At 39.7% G+C, this 18,537-nt stretch overlaps 1 protein-coding gene across 2 annotated transcripts in view; it reads left to right on the top strand.

The window, feature by feature from the left end:
* Positions 1-18,537, top strand: part of LRP5 (LDL receptor related protein 5) — a 135,652-nt gene that overhangs the window by 21,329 nt on the left and 95,786 nt on the right. The window contains exon 2 of one of the 2 annotated variants that reach the window (XM_032113562.1): positions 10,902-11,298. In XM_032113562.1, coding sequence (XP_031969453.1) covers positions 10,902-11,298 — 397 coding nt within the window. Of the gene's footprint in view, positions 1-10,901; positions 11,299-18,537 lie in introns of those variants that run through there. The other variant, XM_032113563.1, reaches the window with a different exon arrangement.

The following is an 18,537-nucleotide window of genomic DNA, read 5'->3' as shown; positions in this document are numbered from 1 at the left end:
ATTTGTCAGCAGCTGAATCCAGCACTTGCTATTTCTGAGTCTCTTTTTCTGCAATTTGCAAATACAGTACGTATTGTACCTTTGGTGGAAATAGAAGTAAAATATCTTTTTTTCAGCTTTCTTAAGATTTGTGTTTTTTGGAGTTAATATAACATCTGCAACTGGAACTAAAAATTGGAAACAATTCAGATCAGAAACAAGCATACCTTTGTCAAGCCTGTATTTGTTCAAGTCCTGGATAAAATTTGCAAGCCAGATTTTCCAAATTATGTAGAACCACTATTTTATCCATTAAAAGTTTGGAACTTTCATCACTGTGTAATCTACTATTATTGGCCAGACAGCTGTCTGCCAAACCAAGGAGGCATACTGAAAAAGAAAAAAACAACAGAAAAGAACCTTGCTCCCGTCGACATCCAGGATCTAAAAAGGGGACACTGCAGGGTTTTTTTCCACTCATGGATTGACCTGAACTGTTATTCCCAGAAAAAGCAATGTTTAGATTTTCAAGGAAGTCACCCTTTTGTCTGCGTTCTTCTAAACCAGTTTCTGCAGAAGTAGGACAAATCTTCAGTTTCCTCTGCAGTTTTAAAATTGTTGAGCGTATCATGGGGGTGGGGGGAAATCCACGCCTATTGCATTTAGAATAACAACAGGAAAATTGTTGCCATGTACTCTGCATCACAGAATGTGAAACATCCAAGTATATTTTTTTCCTGTCACATCCCCCAACCCTATTTTTAAGCACTGCCTTCTGCACTTACCCATTTTGGCAAAGCCCAACAGCACTATCATATAAGAGACTACTTCAGTGCCACTTCTGCTTATTCTAAAATCAGAAAATGCCAGAAATCTCAATGGACAGGCTGTTTCTCACTTTTGTCGGTACAAGCAGAGTGCCATATTAATTCTCACAAAGAAAACAGTCGTGAGCCACCTGACAGTTCCAGTGTGAAATATGGTAAACACTGTTACAGAATTGGAGCTATTCTTGGTGAAGCTAATGGTTTTAGACAAAATGCAGGTTTGTACTTTAAAGAATCCTTAATCAAAATATGAAACCTACTGACAAAGCAATGAATCTGCTGTTGAAGTGAATGTGCTTGCAATAAGAATCTCTATTTCTGTGACGATACCTTCCCAGTGACTTGCCTCAGAACACGGTCCTCAGAGACTTCTGAACTGAGCTTCTGGCAGAGGTAGGGGTACTATGGGCTTTTGCATGAAAAACACTGTAAAGCAATACTCTTCTTCCTTCAGTGCAAGTAATTAGTCATTACAGGTTACCCATACCATTAGTTTTCTTGGCCCAGGGCTATAAGCTGTGAGTGCTTAAAGCATCTTTCACTCTTAGGGGGGCAGCAGCACACAGACCATAGCTTTGTACAGTTGGAGGAGGTGAGCATCCTGCGCAGTAACCTGTGATGGGTCTGGAGAAGTTGCTTGGTACATCTTGAAATAGCAGGTGGTGTGTGGGATCTGTGACAGCCTTCCTTGTGTCACACTGTTTCTAATTTAGCACAGAGGAGGATTGGAGGCTGGCTGTGGTGCCAGTGGATCACCCATGTGTGTGTGATGGGTCTGTACTTTCCAATTCCTCTGTTTCGGCACCGTGTTGGACTCAAACATCCCAGTGCAGACCTGTGCAGATCTGCTGCCTACTTGTTCTTAGAGAAGGGGAGTTTTCACCTTTCTTGTGGAGTTTACTGTCTTCATTTAGACTGGGGTTTTCAGTGTACCTTGGGAGCTCTGACCATCATCATTGACGTCTGATGGAAATTGTCAGTTTAAGCTCCCTTGGAGTTCAGTGCAGGTTCTAATCTCCAACCAGCACCAAACTCAAAAGCTGACTTGTAAGACTGGAGGATGCTCAGTTTAGCAGCCGTTTTCAAAGTACTGGTTTCCAGAGCTTGTCGGTGGTGTCTGTCTGAAGCCAGCTCCCTAATCCCCAATAGATGGTATATTTGTATTTAAGCTGTCATGTGCATTGTGGTTCTTGAATAGCAAGTTGCAGCAGAAGCCTCAGAAGAACAAACAAATGGTTGTGAACAGTATACTGCTTTTGGGAAAATTCCATGTATATTTTAACCTCTGTAAAAAGCTCGGGTGAGAACCTTCCTGAGGTCAGGAAGATGTGGAGGTTCAGACTGCAGAGATTTTATCCGCTTAACATTAGCTAGTCAGGATTGCATGAGGTTGCAATCCTCAAAACTGTTTGGCTGAACACCAGTTGTGCATTGCACAGAGAGAGATTGCCAAGAACCAGTTTTGCAATAATGTTTAGAAATTTCCTCTAATGATACAGACCAAATAAAAATTGCTTTGTGCTCCAGTGAATCACGTTCTTCTCTAAAAAAATGTTTAAAGTGCTTGCAAGTCTTATCTGATGAGTATCTCATCATAAGTTGATGTGTCCCCAAATCACAGCTGATATTTTGGGTTTTGTTTAATTTTTCAGCGGATCTTTAAATATGTTTTGTATGCTGCTTGGTGGTCCTTGTAGTGTTGTCAGCTCACATGGGCTTGGCTGTTGTCCTTTCCAGCTGCTAAAGCTGTGCTAGAAGATGAAATATGCTGTTCTATGTAACCAGTTTCAGTATTTGCTACAGCAGTATTAATGCAATCTGAGAGACCTGTTGCCTGGTGCACCAGGAGAGGCATTTGTGTGGTGTGCTTAATGGGTGGTCTTGGGAAAAGAGAGAAAAGTTTGAGAAACCCTCCTTTAAAATAATGTGTCCACATAAAAGTGGTCTTGAACACATGTAGCTTGCTTCCAGGATCTGCAGAGATGGAAGTGCGCTGAATTATGCACACTGAATCCAATAACTCAGCTTTTTTCACGTGTGACTTTTTTTTACTTAAAGTAGGTAATATAACTAGAAACATGACAGAAGAATAATGAATAAGTTCAGAGCATATTGTTGGAGATTTTAAAAATATTTAGTTGCCACCCAGCTAAATAGAACAAATCCTAAATTTCATAATTTGTGTAAAGCACCTTTGCTGGACTTCTTCAGTGCATGCTCTTCAGAGAAATACTTTGGCATCTCTTGACCAAGGGAAATGAACTAATTTAGGCCAGTGGAGATGAAATGGTATATAATCAGTGCTATATTTTGTTGTTACTGCTAACATTATTATTTAAAAACTAGGTTACCAAACAAAACCAGTGGTCTGAAGTAGCTCTCGTCCTCCTAAAACCCTGTCATTTTTGTGTGTGTGGGAACCCTATGCAATGCGAAAAATATAATAAGATCTTCAAAAGACTTGCTGCTTGTTTATTTAAAAAACAAAACAAAAGTAGCTTGAAGTTTATTTAACAATATTTTAACATTACTCTTTGATAAAGCTGCTAAATTTGTTGGGGGGGGGGGGGGCAACACAAACAGTGATGTGGGTTACCGTGAACTTCGAAACTATTTTGCGTAAAACCTGGCATAAACAAAATCAGTCCCAGACCCCGTTAATCAAGATTTTCAGTGAAGCAACGTGGAGAGTTCAGTCCACTGAGCTCTTTTTCTTTTAATTAGTTTTTGATTTCAAGACTTAGAAACTCCTTTCTTGAGGTAGGACTTAACTGTACAAAAACCGTACCTGGGGAATGGCTATCCAACTGCTATTAAAAGTCACCTTTCACAAGCAATTTTGTAGCTTCTGTAGCATGCACCAGTATCTTCAGAGCACGTTCCTCTCTGCATTGTGTCTGCATTCTCTTCCCCATCAATGAAAGCCACAAAGCCTAACCTGATCTAGTTTCTTCAGTGTGTCCTGTCTCCACTGGCTAAGAAAAACTGAACTTCAGCTTCTCATAAAAGTGTTTGCTGATTGGTCTGTTGTTTTACTATTTTTTTTTTATCTCACAGCCTTCCCAGCTCCTCTTCTTGATGAGAAGAACAAGCTTCATATGTTTTCTAACCCACTTAAACCTTTTTTATATACTTTCTGTGGACCCTTTCCAGCTGCTGCTGCTAAACCAGATGTCCTTTGAACTTGCATAATTTATTTACATAACCCATGTCCAGATGTATTTGTGGCTAAAGCCGTGTCATTTCTTGCAGGTACATTGATGGATGAACCAGCCTTGCTTTTACCGTAGCCTGATAGCAAATAGATCATTGAGATCCTGTCTGTCTTCTGGTATTCTGCAGTGATACTCAAGACAATACCTAGCATATATAAACAGAACCTTTACCAAATACATTTTATAATAGGGGATACTAGTGTGGATTGGATTACTGCACACTGGTGTATGCCTGGTGCGACCATATAAATAATTTAAAATATAGACTGGTGAAGAGGAAAGTTTACAAAAATTGCCTGCTGTACACAATGTGTGTAAATGTATGGTGTTCTTAGTGGTCTCATCCTGAATTTCAGACCTTGATTCTAAATAAAATCAGATAAAATGGAAATGAATCCTCCTTATTTGTTAACCAGAACTCCTCATGGTTTGGAAAGCAAAATTCCTATCAAATGGATTGAACAGAAGGGTTAGAGGAGTGGGATGTAATTTGGAGAAGGAGTGTATTTTCCTCTTCAAGTAGTGCTATAAACCAGCTGTCACTGACATGATCAGCTCACAGAGAGGAGAAGTCTTAGCCATGTCAGGAATGAAAAGCTGAGTGCATCACTGAGCCTTTTGTTGGAGTATCTTCAAGTGCTTTACTCAAGCAGGAGTGGCTTCACTGCAGCCCTTTGAGGTAATTAATAGCAGAAGGAAGGGTATGTTTGTAGCAGGAGGAATGATTTTTACAAGTTGTTGGGCCAAGGTTCCTGCTCAAGTTCTTTGCTAAGGGAGAAGAGATGCGTGAGAGTGAAACCAAGGAGTCCTGACTTTTTTTAGTCTTGTGCCCTAAAACTGCTATCACCTACCTCTGTGTTGGAACAAGAATATTCTGTAATTTAGTTATTACACTGGGAATTCACTTCATTTTCAATAATGTGTTTTGAGGATGGTAGCCACAGCCCTCTATTCTTCAGAGGGCTCTACCTGGCAAGCTGAAACTCAGGTTGAGTATGTGCAGTTAGTACTGGAAGATCAACATTCAATCTTGTCTTCTGATACCGTTGGTTTCCCAGCACAGGAAGGACATTGACCTGTTGGAGAGTCCAGAGGAGGGCACCATGATTAGTGGGGTGGAGAACCTCTCCTACAAGGAGAGGCAGTGAGAGTTGGGGTTGTTCAACATGGAGAAAAGAAGGCATTGAGTTGACCTAGTTGTACCTGAAGGGGCCTACAAGCACGATGGAGAGAGACTTTTTTCGAGAACATGTAGTGACAGGACAAAAAGGAATGGCTTCTAACTGAGAGTGGGTTTAGATTCAATATTAAGCAGACATTTCTTTGCTGTGAGAGTGGTGGGGCACTGGAACAGGTTGCCCAGAGAAGCTGTAGGTACTCCATCCCTGGATGTGTTCAAGGCCAGGCTGGCTTTGAGTGACCTATTCAAAGGTCTCCATGCCCATGGCGGGGGGAATTGGACCTTAAAGATCATTTTAAGGTCCCTTCCAACCCAAACCGTTATGTGATTCTATGACATTAAAGGTGTAAGCCTCCATGTGCTCCAGAGAGTTAGGGCTGGACAAGAGGTATCACTTTGTGTTGTAGAGGTGGTTTCTCCAATTAATTTATGGCTGTTAGGACCCTACTTACACAGTCTTGTTCCTGCGTAGGAGCTATTTTTAAGTGTTCAGAGCTGGTGCATGCTTGCTCCATATCCTGCCTTAGAGTTTCCATAACATGGTGCAGCCTTGGGTGCAAACGTTTTGACATGTTTGTTTTCTACCATCTTGCATGCCTGTGGTAGGGGTGTGGGGGGGTTTTTTGCTCTTTGGTAATAAATGTTTTTGTGGTTTGGGACATTGACTGCTGCAAGAATTATGCTATTCTCTCTGTCCAGCCATACAGATGGCTTAGCCGCAGAGGTCTCCATTGCAATTGTCCTGTTAAGGATTGAAATAATATTTAAAATATAAGTTGGTGCACATGCTGTAATTTTGGATGGCTATTTTCGCTTGTATGCTTATTAAAATGAGATCCTCATTTTATGTTGTGTGCCAGCTTCCCAAGATCCTCAGTCACTTGTCTTAAAAGCACAGTTAACTAGGCTAAAGTTCATGGAAAGGTTTAACTGGTTTAAGAACTGGTAAGTTAGGCTTTTCTCCTGTGCTGTACATAGGATTTGTGTTTGTTCTGTGCTTCTGGTGCTTTCAAGGGTAGAAATCATGCACGTGCCTCAGTATTCTCATGTCTTTCTATTTTGGCTTTAAGGAGAAGGACACAAAATGTAGGCATGTCAACAAGTATGAAGCAGTAGTATAAATATAACTTTTTAAAACTCTTGCTCAACTTGTCTTAGAACTGTTGCAGCTTTGCAAAAAACCATCAACTGATGACAAATGTGCTGTTGATTATTATTCATGATCATCTTAGTCTAAATATGTATGTTGAGCCCTGTCAAACTGGTTTTTAGGAAGCTATTACTGAAACTAACAGCAAAGACCATAAAGTGCACTATTTAGTTGTTTGTTTCATGTCACTTTGCTGGGGCTAATGGGTACCCCTGAAGCACTTACTAAAATTCAAATGCTCTAAATGTGATTGGTACAATTAAAACAAAGGAAGTTAACAACTGAATTCAGAAACTGATACTGTTTATGGTGGTCAACCAAATGAATTATACGAAAGTGTACAAATCCTCCCGTCTTAAGTTATGTCTGCACAAAACAACTTTCCTGATTCAGGTAAAATAATTAAAATTTAGTAATTAGCCACCGACAAGGAATGAGCATTTAAAGGATCAAAGGCAAAGCTGGAAATTGAACCCTTGCTTGATTCCTACCCTGCCTGATCAGAAATGTTTCCTTTTCTGCAGTTAATAGACTGATGAGAAGCTCTGTTTTCACACAGTTGTACAAATAGGTCTCTGTGTAGATAGCTCACTACATTGTCAGGTCAAGGGTGTGTTTTCCAGTTAGCAGAAAACCACAGGAAAATTGGTGGGTTTTTGCACAGAAATAATACGTCTTTCTAGAATGAAGTGGTTTTGATCAAGTACTGCACGATCCAAGTAAGATTGTAGAATTGCTGCAAGAAGAAATTCTGTAACTTTGTATAGTTCAGGCTGTTATCTGTTTAGAGTTTATTTGAAAATTTGTGAGATTTCAGGTTCTTTTTTTGTTTTGTCCAAAGACTGTGAGCTGCAGCTATGTACGGACGTTTTAAATACTGCCTATTATGGAAAAATATGAGCTGTTCTAATTTTACTGAAAAAGAATACATTTTTTTTGTGACTACATTAAAATGTCATTTCAATTGGGTGGTAATAGACTGGATATAAACAGTTTATCCTCCACATTCAGCATTCATCCTTTCACTGTTTATTCTTCTATTTTTTCAAAATAGAAACTAGTGTTTCCTTTTTCAAGCAATTTGCAGTTGTCAAGAGTATTGCTGATCAAAATAGAGTGTAACACTGAGTGTTTGAGTCTCTTAATCTTCAAACCATGGAATAACTTCTCAAGCAAGGGATATTTCCGCCTGTGAAACAAATAAGATCATTTGAAAGTTAATGGTAGTCAGTTACTGCTGGTTTTTTTTGGGTCTCCCCCACCCCTCTCCTCAGAAACTCCTGTTAACTGGCCTTCCAGTTTACCTTGTCAAGACTTGTGCAGTAAAGAATTAAATGCATCAAGGATAAGCATGTTCTGTGGACCATCAAGCCCAGTTCAGGACTGAGAAGACAGCATGATTTGGAAGGAGATGGGTCTTCATGTTCTTGGGAATGAAGTTTTGATTCTATTTTCACGTGGGATTCAAAATAAACTTGCACCATGTATGGGTGGGATGACCTTGTACCTTTAGCATGGTTTATTGATAGCACAGCAAATCAAACTTTTGGTCAATGCCATTTGTTTTGATGCTTTTTGAGCTTTGATTCTCATTCTAATGCCTTAAAAACCCTGTTGGTTGTCATTGTGTAGAGTATGAATGTATCTTTTGAATTGCTAAACTGTTTAGTTTAGTAATTTTATGAAACTAAATGCTTTGCATCTATCTTTCTAGAAACACATTTCCTGTCTTGGTTGCCTCTTTCAGATTTACTGCTTACTAACTGAGAGTGTTGAAAATTTGAAAAGTTCTGTGAACTTTTCTTGGGACATCTTGGAAGTTGTATTTAGTGGAAGCTGTAGAGTTACCAGAACTAACTTTGCCTGCTCGTGAGCCATCACATTCTGATCTGAAGTTATAAATACAAGATGGTGGAAGCAGAGTACTTAATTGCTTTACTGACTTTTGCTTTACTTCTTTCATTTATATGACAGACATGAGGTTTCTTCAGCAGCATTCCAGGCAAGAATTAGTGTAGAGAAGCAGTTCTTTTGATCACTGTTTTTTGTTAGAGTTTTTTTCTTTTCCTTGTTTGTTTGTTTGTTTTTCCAACCAGTATTGCTCTAAAAGGGCTCTGTAACCATTTTTTAAAAAAATTTGGAATCAAAAAATAGGCTGGTGGGGAGGAGCAGAGAAGTGAACACAGTTTTCAGAATCAGAGTTCTGCCTTCTCTTTTTGCCTTTTTCTAAAGGAAGTGGAATACTTCCTCATTCTTAAAGGGGATAAAGCCTGGCCATCTTCAATCATCAATCAGTTTGCAGTGAAGTTCTAACACAGTTGCAAGCAGGGCGATGTGATTTCCCTGCTGGGTGCTCATGGCCAGCACAATGCGGCTGCACTTCAATCAGGATGACTCTGAGGCACAGAAGTGACAGAGAACACGGTGGTTAATGTGTTATCTGCATGCTGCTGCCCTACTGTGTACATCAGTGGGGAAGAAATCCGTTGAAAGGGATGGGGAGCTGGGATAATGTTGATACTGATTGGATTAGACATTTTTCATGTCTGATCTTTAGTTAAGAAGCTGTTGAGTTCCTCTGCTGTTGATGGGACTTGATATTTCAAGTTCATTTTTCCTTTGTAGTAGCATTATTAATGCCTTCAGCATGGAAATGTCTTGATGAAAATACATCTATTCATGTTGCTCTAAACATGTTTTTTGGACAATATTTTTTTAAAATTTCTACATAGGCTTTTTACAGCTTTATTCTTTGACTGGATGTGGGGCTGGTTTTGTGAGGCAGTGTGCATAACTTGAGGAGGTCTTTGCCCGAAATTTGTGACTTAGAGCCTGCTAACATGAAACTTCCCAAGTGTTCAAATGGTTTGATGCAGTGCCACTTAAAACAGACGTGGCTATGGGGAGCCAATGAGTTGCAGAGAAGAAAACAAGCACTTTGGTATTCTAGACATTTTTTTGTCTGTTTGCAATAACTAACCTGTCGGGCTTTCCTGATACTATTCCTAGTGTTTTTGAAGATGACTGAGAGGAGGACTTGGCAAGCTAGGAAATGAAATAGGAGGGATGCTGAAACTTTGTTTCTTCAAAAGTAATTCTCCTCAAGCTGTATAAACTTTCTTGAGTTAAATATTATAGAGAACAAAGATACTATATTTTCAGTGAAACATTAATGATAACAATTGCTTCTCTTTGCTCTCCAAGACCCTCACTAAAATAACCAGGTGATGTAAATTTTTCTTATTACATCAGCATACTATTCCTTCAAAAAGGAAAATAAAGCAATCTCTTTCCTGACTTGGGGGGAAAAAAAAGACCGTGGAGAATAACAATAAAAACTCCGAATTTTTATGCATATTTTTGAGGTCATCTGAAGTTGACTTGTATATTCTGACTGAGGTTTTTGGCCTGCATGTAAACATGTTAGCAGTTGTCAAGGATGTGCAGTGGCACACACTCTTCAGTAAGAGTGTGCCCACAGCCAGAATTCACGAGAAAGGCAATAGCATCTGACAGGGCTGCCAGCATTGCAGACCTGCAGTTCAGACACTGTGTAAACTGTCTTCTTTTTTAAAAAACTGCAGGAGGAATTGAATCTGAAAGACAATATCAAGAAGCAACTCTTACATGTTGCATACAGTAACATGAATTTAAAACTAAAGGTGTTTATATGGCAGGCTGGAAGCCACAGGAGATGTAATATATGCTGCTCTATTCTGTGTGTTGTTCCTTGAGTTGAGTGGCAAATGATTGGACCTTTGCTGACTGTACATTGGAGGCAGCACGTCAGGGGAAATGATTGCACATGAAGCTGGAAGTCAGGAGGTGACTGGTATAGAACTACAGCAGCTACTGCTTGAGTTAGAAAAATTGGGTGGATTGGGGAAGCTGGGAAACCTTTGTCTTTTGGCTCTGGCTGCCTCTTTCAGCTAACATCAATCTCCACAAACTTCCACAATCTACATCATGTCTGCCTTCAAACTCTGTCTTGAATTTCTCTTTTGCTATTGTGTGGGAGAGAAGACGGTAGTTCTGAAACTCTGTCACAAGTGTTTGCTGTTTGGGAGGGTGCTTGGTAGGAGCATTTCAAGGTGTTGTATCTGGTGCTACTAGCCTGCTACTAAAAGGCATCAGGGCTTGCTTTCTGTGTGTTGTTACTAACTCAACTGGTTGAACCCAGCTTTTAAACCATGAAGACTTTAATTTGTTCTAATTTGTCTGTTGTTAGAACAACAGGCAGAAGGTGTTGTTGAAAGTGTTATTGAAAGGTCTTGGTTTGAACTCTTAACTATGTGGAAGATGCTATTCATATTCTATAGACAAAGAATTGGTCCTGCTCTTCCATCTCTCTTTTACACCTCTGTCTGACATAGGGAAGGAAGAGATTTTTGGACACTGCGCATTTTTCTCCTATGTGACACTTCTTCGGTACTCCCTGCCCTGCTGGTCTGGGAAAAGAAATCCTCCTGTGCCACCTACATACATGGTCAGCTCTTTAACATCTGTAGATGCCTGTAATGCTAACATGTTTTCATTTTTTTCTCCTGTAGCGTCTCCCTTTCTGCTCTTTGCCAACCGGCGGGATGTCCGGCTCGTGGACGCTGGAGGCACGAAGCTGGAGTCCACTGTGGTGGTCAGTGGTTTAGAGGATGCTGCTGCGGTTGACTTCCAGTATTCACAAGGCATCGTTTTCTGGACAGATGTGAGTGAAGAAGCCATCAAGCAAACTTACATTAACCAAACTGGGAATGTGGTGCAGAATGTCATCATTTCTGGTCTGGTTTCCCCGGATGGCCTGGCATGTGATTGGATTGGGAAAAAACTTTATTGGACGGATTCAGAAACCAATAGGATAGAAGTAGCTAATCTCAATGGAACATCTAGAAAAGTCCTCTTCTGGCAAGACCTTGATCAGCCCAGGGCAATAGCTTTGGATCCGGCTCACGGGTAAATATTAATTTGGCTTAAATGGACATGGTGGTGATTTACGTTGAGATTTTAGTTCTGAAAAGAAAAAGAACGCATAGCCTTTTGTTTCATTTTACATTTTCCCGAGGTACTTTTCTAAAGATCTGTAACTGAACATATGTTTGAGCTTAAATATTTTGTGGCAAGAAATGGCAGCCCAGACCTTGAGCCAAAAAGAACAATACAGCTGTTCTTAGGTGCCAAGCCAAATATTCAACCAGTATAATTACCTGGCTTATCCCATTGCACTTTGGAAAAGTAATTAATTTTCCAAGCATTTTATTATTATTATTATTATGATTTTCTCAATTATCTTGTCTGGTAAGTTAACTTTGCTTTTATATGTGATGTCTAATGTAGACAGCAACATATGCAAATCTGCATGCGTTGAAACAGGAATTCTCACTTGCTATGCTGTGGTAAACAAAATCAGGATATTTTTAAGTGATGATGTTGAATAATAATGTTTGTGCCAGCAAGGAAAAGAATCCAGGTGAAACTGTGGATTCTCAGTGGTGTAAGGTGACATGTTAGGAAGTAATAAGAGTACAGGCTGAATGTGTCACTTCTAGTGCTCTTGAAAATGCTTGCATATGTGTATGGTTCCTCCCTCCCTCTTCAGTCCTCCCCACTGTTTCATGTGTGCTGTTTGCTCTCTCTGTGCACAAGCAGTGCTGGTGTTGTGTCCTTTGGGCCTGGCATTCATTGCAGTGATGACTAAATATATTCTGTGTTAGATGGACCCCTGTGAAAATGAGGAAAGAGAACTGAGGTGCATTTCTCTTGTGTGCACAGATCCACTGTGCCACTGATGTGCCATTTTCACACTTTCTCAGAGATCACTTTACCTTCCTCTAGGGTATATTTGGGTAGGTTTCTCACCTGTAGGAAAATGTCATTGACTGATATTTTCACTGAGTCTGGCCTCTTTGTAAAGTGATGCTGAGTTAATGCAAGAGCTTAGTATAAACCATAAAAATAAAGTGTTTGGTGGCTTATCCTGCTCTGAGAGATGGACAGTTTCTTGAGAAACTACCTGCTTCAGGTGTATGAGAAGCAGAAATGGAAACTAAGCAACAGAGGGCAACTTAAGATCACAGTGTGAGCACCTTCCATGCCACAGACTGGAACTTTGTCCAGTTATTTTTGCAGTGTTTCCTGCATAAGGCTTCCCAGATGAACATGAGGAGTTACAGGTACATTTATGATTAATACATAAAGGGTGTACAAATGCTAAATGAAACTGTGTGTACCCAAAGAAACAAAACCCTCCGTTTTATTGACATACCAAATGCTGGAGCTGCCTGTACCCTTCAGGTAATGTTTGGAAAGGTACCGCCATTACCAATAAAAGGGGAAGTGGAGTGACTTTGGGCCAAAGGACTTTTCCAGAGGCATCCTTATCCTCTTAATCCTGCCTTCCCTACAGATGCCTTTAGGTGAAAGGAATTCTTCCCACAGCAAATTGTTGTGTAGAGGTGTTTTAAATAAGTTAACAGGTATGCTGTTATATCCTGACAGCAAGTAATCTATGCAGAATTAATTAATGTTGGTTAATTAGATGTAGAGAGAATATGATGTTAAATTGAGTATTTCACGGTGAGATGGATTACAGAGAGTAGTATGGCACTTTGCATGAAATGCCAATGCCACTGACTTCTCCTAAGTGGATGCAGTTCCTTGCCTTTTGACTGTTTCTTTAAGTGTTGAATCAAAGACAGGGTTGCCCAAATAACTAATATATTAAACTTAAAAGAAAATTTAAAGAATCAGGCATCACATATATTTGTGGAATAAAACATTCAGGTTTGCTTTTACAACCCCTTCATTTCACCTGGTAGTTCTGAAATATTTCCTGGGTGCATCTGTGAAATAGTGATCATGACATTTGATTTTGGCACAGCAGGCTCTGGGGTTGAGCTCCCATAGAACCAGTTGTTCCTTGTTCCAGGTATTCTCAGCGGAAGAAAAGTGGGGGACAGTAGGAGAAAAGAACCACTTAATACCTTTCTATTTGCCTTTTTTTAGATAAGTTTTTAAAATCAGGTGGCTAATACAGTTACTACAGCTATCAGAAGGGTAAGAATTTGTGCTAAAATTAGATTAGATCAGAGCACCTAAGTAAGTTTATGGGTTTTTTTTCTGGATCATGAGATCTGATGAGTCTCATACTAGGATTCTTAAAACTGGTTGAGGCAATCTGTCAGTGGCTAGTCATTTGCTTTCAGTTTGGAAGAATTCCCATAGATGTGATTTTGTCCTTTTAGCAGCTTCTACTAGAGAAGTGTGGGTGGGAAGCTTGGAAAACGAGGAAGAAAACTTCATTAATCAGCTTCAGTTTCCAGAAGCAAAATGGGACAAATAAGCAGTTTGCAAATGCTTAGCTGATACTATTAGTACCCAAACATGGGTTTGTCTAGAATGCTCCAAGTCAAGCATATCTAATTTCCTTCTGTTGAGGAAATAACATGTCGCTGTGCCGAATGGTGACACCTTCTCTCGTCTTTCAGCTTTAGTAAGGCTGTTCTGCAGATGCGGATGGAGGACTTTGTGTGGTGGTGTTTGCAGTGGGGTGTTATGCCCAGAGTGGTGTTTGCTTAATGAGTAGGTTTTATTCCATTTTGAGTGCAATTCTTCAAGACATACACTAATTTGAGAGAATAGAGAGCATATTGAGTATACAGTGATCATCTGTCAGGAACATCAGAAGTGTAATGACCAAGCCTTAGGACATGGGCTAGTTGATGTCTGGAGTTTCCTTTTGAAGCCTGTTTTTCTGTGATTTCCAGCTGACATTCAGGAGTATGATTTTTCAGATGTTCTGATGGGCTTCCTAAGCAGTAAGTCAGATGATGGTGGTTTAGTGACATTTTTAAAGAGAGCCTCATCTTTTGCACACTCAGCCTATCTTCCTTCTTCAGTCTCAAGGTTATGACTCAAAAAGAGAGATCCCTCTCCCCAAATGATCATTCAGTGCATTCCTAAAATTTCCCTTTTCTAAGGCAAGCTGTGAGACACTTAAAGCTTATCTGTGGGTCTCTCTTCTTCCCAGAGCTAGTGAAAATCATTAATTGTACAGGGTCTTCTGATGCTCTGAAAGAGTATCCTAATTAACAGGAGTCAGCTTGATATGTAACATCATTCTTTCCCATACACACTAAGACTTTTTTGCTGTACCCACTGTATATTCTAGGAATTAAATGAAGCAGAATATGTGATAATCCAATTATTCTTCCCTGAAATGAAGAATAAACTAAGAAGACAGAGGAGTGTACAAAATATTTTTCTGTAAATTTGCTGATGCTTTGTTTTGAACATTTAGATCCCAGTCCTGCTGTGGGTCATGTGAAGCTGAATTTATAGTAGTGGTGGACATTAGGCTAAAATTCTTGGTATTGTTTCAGAGAACATTAGCATTTATATACGTTCTTGATAGGTAGATGGCTGATGGGGGATTCAATAGTGTTGGTGTTATTAACTTTGAATTTGCAGCCTTTGTGTATGTATTTCCATGTTTTCAGGATAGTGACTTCTAACAAAACTGAATTTTTTGTATGTAAAGATTTTACTTGAGCCCAGATAAAAGAGGTAGCTCAAATTCCCTGCAATGCAGAAAACTTAAGTATCATGGACATTGTCTGAAGAAGGAGGAATGTATTTGAAAAACAAGTTTTTATCACATGTCATGGCAAGCAAACTTCAGTTTCCTGAAAAGAAATTTTCAGAAGAATGCATGAATGAGTAGCCAAAACAAATGAGTTAATTCTCAGTCCTGTAGGGAAAGTCTTAGATCTGAACACCCTAGAATGTGTGTTGACAAGGGTCATTAGGTCTACAACATAAAAATCTTAAGGCTTGCTACCTTCTCCATGTAACACAGGGCTCTGGTTCTGAGCATCTCTAGCATATCCATAATCCTCATATCTGATTTTCACTAAGTGCTTAAGTTCACATTATTAAAGTCTACAATGTATTAGGGATATTGACTTTGGTTAATATAAATCTTCAGTTTGTTCCTACTTGTGTGATGGCTGCTGTGTTACCTTCTGGAGTGAGCTTACTATCCAAGTTCAGGCTGTATTTTCTATAGCTTGGCTTGTTCAGAAGACAATAATGCTTGAGAAATTTCTGCCCCCTCCATTTGCTGAAGCACAAAGAGGTAAATGAGACATCTGTGAAATGTCTGTGAAATGATTATTTCAAGGAAAGATAAAAATTGCTTACCTTAATAAAAGTTGTGCTGTCTTTTGGGTTTTTTGGTGCGGGTATAACTGCAGTCATCACTTGGTGTGGTCCCTGAGGTTGTTGAATTTGCCATACCTGAGCTGGCCTGCTAACTCCGGTGGGGTCTGTAGAAATGGTGCTTGTGAAAGAGGATAAGGACCTTTGAACTGGTTTGACTGACTGAAGGAAAGCTGTAAACCTCTCTCTACACTCCCTCCCTCATTCTAGTTCTTGAAAATGGCGTGGTGTGGGTCTGTTGGGCAGAGGCAGTGCCAGTACCAGTGGACCACCACAGAAGCTGACTTCGTTTATGAAGCAATCTTCCCCTTTTGGAATTGCAAAGGCTTCCGGGGAAGGAAATAAGATACAAATTAGAATACAGCAATAATAAAAAAATTATGGAGTACTAAAAATAAATCATCTGTTTTGGCATTCCTCAGAATGGCTATTAGTTTAGAGATTAAAACAAGTCTAATCATGTTGTCAACAGCATTAAGGGAGTGTGTGCCATAGCCCGGCTTAGCCATTGCCTCAGGTTGCTTATGGTAAATCAGCCGAAATCTGCAAGCAGTGGTTGTCATTCACCTAAAGTATATTTGGCACTGAAGAAAGGATTAGATGACAAATGCCCCAAATGGGATATTAAGAAATGGGTGTAGAAGGAACAGCTATCACAATTAGAAAGCTTTCAGTTTAGAGTCTAAAATTAAAAGCCTCAGACATGCTTAGTTGTTAATCCAGTGTTTCCTCAGCATCAGAGCAGAACCGTGAAGCAGAGCTGTAGCTGTTCTAACTCACAGCTGTGTTTGTATCAGCACTTAAAACTGCAGTGGTGTTTACTGATGATTCACCTGGACCTTGGTCCCTCACAGCAGCGTGGCAGGTACTTAAGGTTACACATATTGGCCTGCTGTCTTGAAATTATTGGGATCTGTATGAGCTGCAGTAGACTGAGCCTTTTGGTAGAAATAAGCATGAATGATGACATCTTTTAAACAGTGTATCTTCTGGTCTAATCTCCTTTGGAACAGTTGAGAGGGAATACTGAAGAAAAACTTGTGGCTGTTGGAAGTGGTGGGGAAAAAAAGCAAGAAACGTCCTTTGAGTAAAGACTGCTTTTTGGAGACTCTAACTCATGGCTACTTGCTTAAAATGCAGAAGATGCTCGGGTTTTGAGTGAAACATGCTTGTTGCTGCCTGAAAACTAGAGATTAGTTTATATCCTGTGTGCTTCTAGTTAGTTATTAATTGCAAGTATAAAATTATTTTGAAGCTTTTGGTTAGTTATTTGAAACTCTGTAATATATGAGTAGCACAATTATTATCTTAAAAAGAAAGAGAAGTACTCAACTGCAAAATTGGTTCAGAGTCATATCCAGTATCTTGATATGGCTGTAATTTCTGGGACTTGGAAAGCTTTTGATATGTTGTCACTCCAAATAGCTGTATATTTGCAGCAATAGCTGCAAATAGTCTCATGCATAAGAAACTTGAAGCTTTTGTGGGAATTGTTATTTATTCTCATTTTCAGATGAGTGTCCTTGATGGTGATAGCCTTTCTTTAAATAGGTCATTAGTGTCTTTTGCTTATTTCTCCCTTTTCCTGCTCATAGATATGACTGAAGATCATATTGTTCAAAGACCTTCTGCTTCATTTGAGAGCAGACCTGCCTGTTCAGAGATGATGGGAAAAGTGATTTATTTCTCCCCTACCCCCCAAAATTGCATGGGAAAGGGGTGGAAATGTGTAAACTTCCTTAATAAGCCCATTTAGCCCCCTCCCCTGTTAGCACTCTTCTTTTGCTGCAGATTCTGTGATTCCTCCTATCTTGAGCCCTGGAGACTGATACTTCTTTGCCCTGTACACATTTAGTCTTATTAAGTAGTTTGGGAATTGTATTCTTATCTTCTAAATTCCTGCACCATTTCTTGAGGGAACAGAAGGAACAACAGGATGGCTTTAGTTGTCACAGTGCCAGTGTGTGTTGCAGTGGTTTCTTGAGTGAAGTCAGGAATGCTCTGGGACCAAAGAGGTGATGGAAGCTCTTTGATTAGATGACTTAATGGGTGCATTTTATAGCTGCACAAAGTCGAGATTATGGCATATACAGTGTGTTGGTCTGGCTGGACTGGCACAGTTCTGTTTGTCATGAATGGGTTGCTTTGGTTTAACTCAAAACATGTTTCTGGTTTTTTTTTTTTTTTTTAGTATAAAATTAAACATTAGTATAAGCTGAAATAAGAATTTTTCCACCTGCTGAAGGTGTTCATAGGGTTTTGTTTGTTATTGAGTTTAAAATTGCAAGCATGCAAATGAACGTGCTTAGGTTGCGTGCCTTGACAAACTCGTGTCTGTAGTTGGAGTGTACTTTTCCCCAAACATTGAGTTAAAGCACATCAGCACAGTGAAACATAAAATGTGTTGGTTTGAGCGAAATGTTAAGAGCAGCTGTGAGATCTGTGCATAACAGAGCACCTGACTTGCACAGTTGGATTACTCTTGTTCAATACGTTTGCTGCACCCCTCTTCCATTAAGTCAGTACAATGTGTAGATACAATTTTTTGGACTGTCCTGATACGTTGTAATGCAGTGTTCCTTATGGAGAGAGGAAGGAAATCTAGCTTTAACTTCAGGTAGGTGTAGTTAAGTCATGTTCACAAGCTGATGGAAAGTTTCAGCAGTTCATTCTGCACTTTTTGATACGAGGATACCCTGAATTTTGAGTGTCTGCAGTGTGTCTTAAAATGGGTTGAACGTAGTGAGATTTGAACTGTTTTTCCCTTTCCTAAAATAACTCACATTTTGTGAAAGAAGAAGGGGACCTGGGGTCAATGGACTGAATATGAGGCAGCAATATGCCCTTGCTGTCAAGAAAGCCAACAGCACTCCTGGGCTTCATCAGGAGGAATGCTGCCATCAGATCAAGAACCTCCCTCTCTACTGAGTGCTGGTGAAACGACCCTTGAAGTACTGTGCCCAACTCTGGGCTCCT

Source organism: Corvus moneduloides, chromosome 6 (assembly GCF_009650955.1).
Source record: "Corvus moneduloides isolate bCorMon1 chromosome 6, bCorMon1.pri, whole genome shotgun sequence".
Lineage (NCBI taxonomy): Eukaryota > Metazoa > Chordata > Aves > Passeriformes > Corvidae > Corvus > Corvus moneduloides.
This window is presented reverse-complemented; position numbering and strand designations above follow the sequence as displayed.